The 11,106-nt window shown below is 38.6% G+C and overlaps 1 protein-coding gene across 1 annotated transcript in view; it reads left to right on the forward strand.

Annotated features, from left to right (window-relative positions):
* Positions 1-11,106, forward strand: part of LOC101655752 (cytochrome b5 type B) — a 46,078-nt gene that overhangs the window by 24,718 nt on the left and 10,254 nt on the right. Inside the window, exons 2-3 of the mRNA XM_004704581.2 lie at positions 2,898-3,026; positions 3,578-3,604. Coding sequence (XP_004704638.1) covers positions 2,898-3,026; positions 3,578-3,604 — 156 coding nt within the window. The remainder of the gene's footprint in view (positions 1-2,897; positions 3,027-3,577; positions 3,605-11,106) is intronic.

Here is an 11,106-nt window from a genome sequence, read left to right on the forward strand (position 1 = left end):
CAGGGAGGAGGTCACATATAGTTCCTTGTAATCGGTTCCCTCTTTCCAACCCACTCTCCCTCTACCCTCCCAATATTGCCACTCACACCACTGGTCCTGAAAGCATCATCCGCCCTGGATTCCCTATGTTTCCAGTTCCTATTTGTACCAGTGTACATCCTCTGCAAGCCAGACTTGCAAGGTGGAATTCGGATCATGATAGTGGGGCCAGGGAAGAAGTATTTAGGAACCAGAGGAAAGTTGTATTTTTCATTGTTGCTACATCGCACCCTGACTGGCTCATCTCCTCCCCGTGTGTAAATGTTGACACTATCCACTTCCAAATTATTCTCTCACCCACCATTAACAGAAACTCAGTGTCTCCCTAAGCAGTGACTCCCTTTTAACCTCTCCCCACCCCTGTAACCACTAAGTCTTGATCTCCAACATGCATATTTCACAAAATCGGGATCATACAAAATCTTCATCCTTATCTTTACGGCAGAAAACTCTCATGGTGTGTTTTTACCACACAGTGTTATTCTGTTCATGGATGCTGAGGATGTTTCTACCCAGTTGTGAATCGTGCGCCAGTGACCTTTGGGGAGCTGGAATTCGCCTTCCTGCTTTCAGTACTTTTGGGAAAATCCAGGGTTCAGCTTGCTGGGTCTTATGGGTAGGTGTGCTTAATTATTTTGAGGAGCTGCTAAACTCTACAGCCCACAGTGGCTGTACCTCAGGTATATTCTTTTTAATTACATGTAACGGATAGATTTTTCATGACCTCACACCACTAGTGGCACAGAGTGTTTTTCTGACCCCCTCCGTCTCCCAGTTCTCCGGCCAGTCTTCATCCTTGCACCAGTGCTTTGCTGCCCCCCCTGTCTGCTCTCTGTGCTTTGAAGTGGTGCTGGAAAAGGCTTGCCACGTGACAGATGCCCCCCTTTGGATCCCTGTCATACTTTTTTAACAAGTACTATTTCAGATTTATGTATTCAACCACACTTAATTAGGGAGTTGCCACGGGTTGGGGTGGCGGCACTTTATATATATCTCATTATCTGTGCTTATTTCTCCATCCTGGCCTTTTATCTTCCACAGCCTTAGCAGAAGAGTTGCTCTTTTGCCCTTCTAATCTTCAGACTTCTTTCCTTTGTAACCGAGAACACCATGCCCAACAACGCCTCAGCTCTTATTTTTTCCGTTAAATTGTTCTCTCTCATCAGCTTTGAATGGCTTAAAAATAATCTCACTTACTCCAGGACCACCCCTTCCTCTTATTCTTTCCTCCTGTGTGTTAGCCTGACGCCTGCATCTCCACTGCAGAACCAACCCTTTAGGTGGGCCTGCACCCCTACTGCTGTAGTGTCAGAGAGTTGATCTTACCAAACCAAGCCAAACACTGACTTTTTCTTTACCTTTGTCCCCTTCGCCCTCGTTGTTGCATTTGACAACCTTTCTAAAACTCCCTATCATGCCCTTGTTTTTCTTTTTCTTTTGACATTTTTTATTTATTTTGTGGTTGCTGAGAATATACACAGCAAAAAATTCAACAGCTCAGCAGTTTCTATAGCCCGTTGGCAGTGATAACATTCTTCAACTTGTCCAACTTTTCTCGCCCTCCTTTTCTGAGCTGTTCCTCCCTCTTTAACACAAACACACTAACCTCTGAGATTCCCATCGAGTCTTTCAAGTTGCTGTTGTTGCCTTTTGATCCCATATACTTAGAGGCATTCTCTGGCTTATGAACACATTTGTTCTTGAGTCTGTCATTTAGTTGAACTTGTATGTACCTTGGACTAGTTAGCTACAATGTGTATCTAATACCAGTCAAATGTTTGTCTCAATGTACAGGATATAATATACCTTTCTATGCATAGGGAATATACACTTCCATGTACACTAAAACATCTTTAGCATAATCATATACTAACAATGATCCCGTTTTGATGAATGGCAACGTAGTGAAGAGAAACATGTAGTAGCCTTCTGTAAAGGTTTATTGTCTTGGAAATCCTCTGAGGACAGTTCCACTGTGACCCTACAGGTTGACTTGACCTCAGGGGGGTTGATTTGGTCTTGCTCTTTCTCTCACAGTTTGGCATGGTGCAAGTAGTAACTTGCTTGGTTGGAAACCTAAAGGTTGGAGGTTTGAGTCTATTCAGAGGTGTCTTGGAAAAGGCCTGGTGGTTTATTTCTGAAAACGTATTCATTGAGTTACTTATGGAGTAGTTTCTCCTGTGGAGAACAAGCTGACACAGACAGGGTTGTCGTGAAGAATGGAGAATGGCTATACTTAGTAGCTAGCTCCTCATCCATGTAAATATTATGAAAATATGCTGTGTGAAAGATTCCCGACACAAAAGCATATTGTATGATTTTATTACTATTAAATGTCTAGGCAAATATACTGACAAATGATAGAGACAGAAAATAATAGTGGTAGCCAAGGGATGGGACAAGGGGGAATTTGGGAACAACTTGGTGGCAACAGGTTTGAATTTTAGTTTTGGCCAATTGGTCTGGGATTTCTTTTGGAAGTGATGAAAGTGCTCCGGAATTAGATAGTGGAAATGGTTGTGTAGCATTGTGGATAGATTATCATTATTATTTTTCATCTCTAAGTTGTAAACTCAACGATGGTAAATCTTATGTTATTGTCAGTTTTAGCTCCAAAAAAATTACAAGAAAAAAAAAATGACTTGAAGTGGTAGAAGATTTATTTTGGGGGGGGTGGGTATTGATTCTTTCAGTTGAGGAAGCGTGGTACTTATTAAACAGATACAAGTAAGTTTGGATCCATTTTTTAAAATCTTTTTTAAATAATCGAAAGTTCCCTACAGGAGCAAATAGGAGGGGAAAGCATTGTTTTGCTTTTCGGAGAGCCCTGTGTGTTCATGAACTGTTTTTCCTCGTAGCATCCTGGAGGAGAGGAGGTCCTGTTGGAACAAGCTGGTATCGATGCAAGTGAAAGTTTTGAAGATGTAGGCCACTCCTCTGATGCCAGAGAAATGCTAAAGCAGTACTATATTGGTGACGTGCATCCGGTAAGGACCACCTGAACTAAGGGGGGTTATGGAGAGAGTATACTGAACGTTCCCAGAGCAGGATGGACGTGGTGGTGGTGAACTCTTTTAATGGAAACCCATTCAACCTAGAGACCTCAGTTATAACTTCTCCAGTTTCCAGTCTCACTAATTAATAATAATAGAGCTCCTAGTTTGCAAAGCAGAAATGTATCTCTGAAAAGCAAGCAAACTGATTTGGAGTTATTGTGATCAATTTATTTATTTTTGTAAGAGAGTTAACAGCATCTCTACCTAAAATAGTGGCTTGGTTCTTAAAAGTTTCTTGTTAACAAGGAAGTGACCCTTTGGAACTATGACTTTTAAATCATTTACCCATACCATTCTAATGAGGGACCCCAGAGTGCTTGAATTGGGTGGGGGCGGGGTCAGCACCTTCTACAGATCCTGCAGTCTCCCAGGTAATTTACTACCAGTAGATAATTTCATGTTTCAGAGTTAGAAGTGTGCACATAAGGAGATTTCATTTGGAAATGTCTTAAAATATTATTTGTTTTTCTTTTTGTTGACAGTGTGACCTTAAAACTGATAGTGGCAAGGTAAGTCACCAGTTTCTCTCCGTGTTTTAAGTGTTTATATTTCTGTTCATTCAAACAAAATTGCTTTTTAAAAATTATTTTAACAAGAGAAATGCTTACTATTTCCCCCCATGCAAAATCCCTATTTTTCAGGAGTTTGCACTCAGTACCATCTCAGGAGAACAGAATAACTGGGTCTTGAACAGCAGGAAACATTTTGTTAATGCAGTCACATGTTCAAATACTAAAGCAGTGGAAACACACCCCGCCCCCACCCCACTTTATCTGAACTGTGCTGATATCGTTTTAAAAGAAATTAGTGTATGGGTTCAGTTATAGAAAATATCTCTTATAATATAGAGAATAGGTGATAATAATTACTGTTGTATTGGACAAAGAATTGGAAAGTTGATTTTCTCTTAGGCATGATCCTCTTTTTCTTTACTTCTAAAAGAATTGTGACATGAAATACTTGACTGTAACAGGCATTTTCACATTGCTCAAATCGACCTCTTTTTTTTTTTTTTAATTGCATTTGAATATATATTCATATTTTATTACCAGTGTCTATAGAAATTTAACACTCAAGTGTGTGCAGTAGCCTTCTGTGGCAGAGGGCACACACTATACACAAATATCACACACTAAGATGCAGTACCACATGTGACAAGACGGTTTCTTGATTCAGTCAAACTAGGCTAGACAAAGCAGCAAACTCAAGGTGAATGATTTCCATTTTAGAATGCAAGTGAACATAACATTTTGTGAATGTTACAAATAACAGGCAGACTTCACCAAACTCAGACTTTTCCCCAAAGACTATACATAGACAAGTTCACAATATAGAAGCCTATACTTTACCGCCATTGGGGGTTTTGTTTTAGCACAGCATACATTACAGACACACTTGCCTACAGTGCAATTTTGTATAAGAAGTGCAAATCGACCTCTTTTATCTCAAATGCTCACCCTTCCCATTTACTGAGTGATAGAGCAAACCCCAAAGATGAAGTATTTGGATGCTTTAGTAGGCATTACATTATATACTAAGAAGGACTTTCTGTACCCCACAACCTGTGTGGTTGATCTCCCTTACTGCTTTATAATTTTCCTTGACTTCTCTTCAAAAAGCTATTACTGAACTTTATCATTTGAAGGGAAAGAAGGTTTGATGCTAGCTAGAATGTCGTGTAAGTGATCCACCCTCTCCTTTTCCTTCTAGCTTCTTTGTTTTTTTATGGACCCAGAATTGCAGAGCAGGTCTGACACAATTAAAGTTGACTGAAACACGATAATTTTTTCAGCTCAAGAGATTGCTTGACACGGTTTTCCATCTATTGACCTATAATGCAGAGTGTCTATAAATCAACTCTTAGGGTTGCTACATTCTGCTATGCTAAATGGCTCACAAAAAGGGGTTGACTGTTTTTTAGAATTCTTTGTAAACTCTTTGCTTTGTTTGTCTTCCCTCCCTGACAAATAAACTATTCATTCTTGAATCCTCAATTCTGTTAATACGGTAAAATTTGAACTAAGCATGACCTTATTTCGTATATTGAACATGTCCAGAAAATAGCACTTTTGGTCAACATTATTCAAGGAGTCATTTTACTTATTGCAGGGGCAGTGAATTATGTATTTATTTTAAATCATCTTTTTGGGGGCTCTTACAGCTCTTATCGCAATCCGTACATATGTCCATTGTGTCAAGGACATATAGTTTCTTGTTGCTTGTCAAAATTTTTTAGAGTAATCAGATACTAAGCGAACTGCCCATCTTTTAATTTCAAAGCTTAAAGAATTACAATTCTCTTCTGTAGGAAACACTATCTGTCTTATATAAGCCAAATAATTAATTTGTGCTGTCTCAGCTGAATTAACACTGTTGTGCCTCAGACTTTGTATAAGAAATATATATAGAAAAACCCTTCAGTTCACCAACTCCTGTACTTTATAAGCTTCCAAATGTAGTTCAGCCCCTTCTAGGTGAAAGTACTAAAGGCTGTGTTTTCATGATGTCTAAGAACATGTCTTCATTAAGGAGAGCCTGGTCATTTTGTATTTCCAGTCATTCTGCCGTACTTGCCATGGTTCAAGCAAAGAAAACCTGTGGGAAAAATCTCAACACCTCCTACATAGGTTCTCACAGAGATACAGTCCAACTTGATTTCCCAGACCCATATCCTGGGAGAAATTCTTGATTCATCAGATTTATTTCTTGCCAAAGTCTGAAATAAGTACCTCTATGTCTAAGGTGTAGGTATCTCTTCTTCATTTTTCTATCCTTGGTGTAAACGTTCAGGATCAAGAAATGGAGGTCAAGTTCACTTCATTAATCACTTTCCTTTTGGTTAAGGATGTGTGAGCCTATATTAAAAAAAAATCAAACCTTTTAAAAGGGACCTTTTGCATATGTGACACAGTTTTCATCTCCCTTCTTCCTCCCCCACCAGCTTCATTTCTTTGCTACTCCACAGCTTCTTAATCTCCCCCATGCCTAAACCTCCGCACAGCCTCCTTGCAAAAACCACAACTTTGCTACTTCAAAGTACAAATCAGGAACCGTCTTCCAGTTTTCTAAAAACCACTTTTCATGGTGCCACATTTAACTTTATGAATTCAAAGAGCAGTTAAACAGTGAATATTCATCTTTGTTTTATTGTTAGGTTGATAATGTAGAGTAATAATAATAAGCCTTTTGTGAATCTAGCTCTTCGTGGCTTGATTAATCCCCTGGCTAAGAACCATATTTGATTTAGTGCTTTCGTAGGCTGTTTTTGGCTGTGTAAGCTCACCATTGAAACAAGACAGTGGTTTCTGTGCCAAGTTGCGTGCCTGCTTACTTTACTGCAAGTAAATGTAAACATTTATGACCTATAAATTCCCTCTTTTGACTATGCATTTACTTCTTAATTAATATGGTTTTATTATTTAGCCTACCATTGATTAGGAATCCCAACCTTCTCAAAAAAGTTTCAATTCACTCACTTATTCAGCAGAGATTAAATGAGTAACAGTTCCATTTCCTTAATAGTTCAATCTTATTACAGTGATTCACTGAAATAGATCTAAAAACTTGAGCACTATTTCATTAAAAAAGGCATTGAGTTGGTTTATTTATGTTACTGAAATTCTTCTATAAACTTTTGACACCCCATATACAATATGCATAGTAAAATAAATCAAATAGTACAAAAACAGTATATTAAACTTAAAAGTTCCCTTCCAGGAATCCCAACCCTCAATCTCTAGTTTACCCTTAAAAAGTGATTCTAAATACATAAATATATACATAAATAGAAGCATAATAAAATAAATACTAACCTCTTGGGAAAATTCCATTCTTTTCATCTTATTTTTCCAAGGACCTTTGTGGCCCCTTTTGTATTATCTCTTGTTTTAAAATAAATTCTAATACATATGATTTTTCTGTCTTCCTTTATAAAAATTTTTAATTGGTTTATTGATATAATTTACATCACATACAGTTAAGTAGTTTAAAATATTAAAAGAGTTGTGTAATCATTACAACTAATTTTAGAGCATTTTCTTGTACTCACTATTATTAGCATTTGCTTCTTTTTACTTAAACACTTTATATTAATGAGTGTTCTCAGTTTGTAAACGACATTAGTTGCATTTAAAAGGAGATCTATTTTTCTCTCAGATTTACTGGCATCTATCATACATGTAATTTTTTGTTATACATGCATATGTAACATAACATAGCATACAATTTACTTTCTCTGTTATGAGAAAGGAACTAAAAAGAACATATAGTTAATTAATATGCACTGTAGTTGGTTATATTAAATCAATGATTTCACTTTCAAGAAATTATTAAATTAAAAAAAATTATAAATCTTTCTGCCGGGTCTGTAATCTAATTTATTGAAGCATAAAGAAGTGCTGGAGAGGTTCCTTTGGATACCAAGTGACCTTAGTTTGTTGGAGCTTTGTCTGTTTTTTAAATTTTATTCTGCTGTAGTCTAATATATGGGTTTTGAAATAGAGCATAGAATATAATGGCAAATCATCCCTGAAATACAAAACATTGTTTATTGAGAGATTTCAAGGCTTACTGTCGGCTCTCGTGTAAGGCTCTGTTTAGAAATTATGTATAGTTTTTGAAAAGCAGGGTTTAGAAGGGCAAGGTCAGAGCCTTTTCAAAACAGGTTCTCCAGTGTTGTAATACTCTTTTCACTTCTTTGGGTCCAGTCAAGACCATTCTGTGAGTATTTATTGGTGCATTCTTGACAAAGTTGTGTAGATACTTGTTTAAGAGGATGTTTTTTGTCTTGGAATTTTGTCGATGTTTCTTCATGGCCAAACTGGCCAGGGATGTATGCTTTGCAAGGCAGCAATTTTTGAACTGTAAATCATGCTATACGAAGAAAGGATTTTGAGTGGCATGTGTATTTCAATACATGGAAGCTTCTTGACAAACAACTAAACTACTAAGAGCATGTCATAGTTAAACTCACTGTCATCGAGTTCCTGCGGCTGCTTAGTGACCTGTGTGGTTAGCAGCCCAATGCGTAATCACTGTGCCGGTGGCAATCCTGTCCCTTCAGTGCTTGAGATTTTTGAGGTAAGAAGTTGTACTTTAGATTTTATACTACAAGATCTCCTGTGTAATGGGGAAAAGAAAGTCCTCTTCAGTCCTGTTGGAAGCCCCCAAATCCTATGTTGTTTTAATAAACTACTGGTCACAGAGCTACCACAGTATTCTAAATAAAAAGCTGCAACATACTCTCATGGGCCACCCAAGTACCCCTTATAAATTGCTGAAGGTATCCTGTGGCATAAAATCCACTTCTCCCCAATTTAAATACTTGCAATCCTCTTGGAATAACCAACATCTAATCTGCATGCCTTATAATATCCCTCTTTTATGTAAACCTTTGAAAGTTTCAATATTAGCTTTTTAGGCAGAAGATATTCTTACACTTTTTAGGCTAGATGTTTTACTGCATCATAGTCAGGCTTCTGGTGTAGTTGTACCCAGGTTACAAAGCACGCGTTCCTCAAGTGTGTGTGCTTTGCCTGTTCTCTCAGAAACAGAGTTCATGAGCCAACCTCACTAACTGGTGGCATTTAGGGATGCCCCCCTTCCAGGTGACTGCCAGTTAGGACCTTTCTTTGTCATTTTCTCAAGCATATTGTAGAGGGTGAGTAGTCAAGGTACAGTGCCTTTCCTAATAGTATCTGGGCAAACACACCTTCACATACCTGACACTGGACTGAACAACTTGTGTGCGGTCATGCACCTCTAGACGTGGGAGAGGCCTAATATCTTCTCTTTTGAAAATCATTTTTGAAAACCACTCCAGTAGGTTTTGTTCAAATGCATTGGGTAAGAAATTGAGAATTAATTTAATATGGCCTTACAATTCAAGTTCAAGGTTATCATTCCACAAGTGAGGAAACATTTAGCATTGAGCTTGATGATGTTAGACTAATTTCAATTGTGAGCAGCTTTACCAAAAGGTCACTAGATAAGGCATTGTAAAATATTTCCTTTTTCTCTACTAAGGCCATGTGTAGTACTGCCATATGTATGTATACCTATTGTTTATTTTATGGGAAAATTAAAGCCTTAGGAAAGCTAGGACTACAGGAATTAGTTGTATATGTTAACCTTTTTATTATGATTTAGGTGAAGATTTACCGAGCAGATCATCAGTTTTACATTCAGTGATTTATACACATTTTGTGCCAGCTCATCTATTGCAATCCCCTCAATTTGCTGGCACTTATCCTATTTCCTTCCTGCATTTCCTGTGTCCACCTCTCCTCTTTTCCTAACCCTCCAAACTTGGTCCTCGGGTAAATACTGCCCTTTTGATCTGAGCTGGTTCATAATTCCAACATAGGAGTGAAACCCGAAGGATGATGAAAGGCCATAACCTGAGGGGCCCCACCAATCTCTCTCCTGCCAAGAAGCCTGCTCTCTTTTATGGTTTTAAGTTCTGTTCTACATTTTTCTCCCACTCTCTCCAGGGCCTTCTAACATGATCCTTTTTACAGCAGTTGGTAGGGGTAGCCATGCACCTGTATTTAAATAGTTACTTTAGTTTGGAGCTAAACTCACAGGAGCCTCAGAGCAATTTTGTGGCCTACTAGTGTGTTCTCAGCTCCTTCCTTAGGAATGACTTGTTAGGGCCCATGCTCACCGAGCTCTCCGTTTGATCTGCTTCCCTGTGACAAACTCAGACTTTGCTTCCCATGTTACCGCTCTGCTGATCAAAATCTTACATGGAAACTGAAGTCTGAGTAAGCACATAACCAGCGTGACATACGTGAACACCCAAAGTGATAAGTTAAAGTCAGTCGTAAACTGGAGATTTGACTGAAGCATCCCATTAGATGAGGCGGCAGAGCTCTGGAGAGGCAATGAGGACTGTGGAGCTGTGTGTAGAGGGAAGGAAGGTTTTATGTTAATAGAACCTTTTTCTTTTTAATTTTGTAAAATTAAAAATAACTTATTTGGCTTCTGTCCAAGCTTGGCTGAGGGACTTGGCTGCTAAGAGCAGTGCCTTAAACAACTCTTTCATTATAGGTGATTAAAAATGGGGTTACTGTCGTATGGCTGTCAGTATCCTAAAGGGAAAATATACTTGTTTATTTTCTCTTTCCTCCACTATTGATCCTTTTACCTTTAGAGACAGATTGCTCTTTTTTTTTTTTTTAAATCATCTTATTGGGGGGTTCATAACAACTCTTAGGACAATCCAGGCATACATCAATTGTATAAAGCACATTTGTACATTGTACATGTTGCCCTCATCATTCTCAAAACATTTCTTCTCCACTTAAGCCCTTGGCATTAGCTCATTTTTCCACCTCCCTCCCCGGTTACCCCTCCCTCATGAACCCTTGATAATTTATAACTTATTATTTTGTCATATCTTATACTGTCTGACACTTTTCTGTTGTCCATCCCCCAGGGAGGAGGTTATATGTAGATCCCTGTAATTGGTTTCCCCTTTTCACCCCACCTTCCCTCCACCCCTCATGAACTCTTGATACTTTATAAATTATTATTATTTTGTCATGTCTTACACTGTCCGACGTCTCCCTCCCTTCGCCCACTTTTCTGTTGTCCATCCCCCAGGGAGAAGGTTGTGTGTAGATCCTTATAATTGGTTCCCCTTTTGTACCCCACCTTTCCTCAATCCTCCAGTATTGCCACTCTCACCACTGGTCCTGAAGGGATTATCTGTCCTGAATTCCCTCTGTTTCCGGTTCCTATCTGTATCAGTGTACATCATCTGGTCTAGCTGGATTTGTAAGTTAGAATTGGGATCATGATAGTTGAGCTGGGTGGGGTGGGAGGAAGCATTAAAAATTAGAGGTAAGTTATACGTTTCATGTTAGCTACACTGCACCCAGAATGGCTGTCTCCTCTCTGCGACCCTGTAAGGAGATGTCCCATTACCTACAGATGGGCTTTGGGTCCCCAATCTGCACTCCCCCTCATTTACAATGATAGGATTTTTCGTTCTTTGATGCTGGATACC

This window comes from Echinops telfairi, unplaced genomic scaffold (assembly GCF_000313985.2).
Source record: "Echinops telfairi isolate 266 unplaced genomic scaffold, ASM31398v2 ScPeMD7_2291;HRSCAF=2852, whole genome shotgun sequence".
NCBI classification, from domain to species: Eukaryota; Metazoa; Chordata; class Mammalia; order Afrosoricida; family Tenrecidae; genus Echinops; species Echinops telfairi.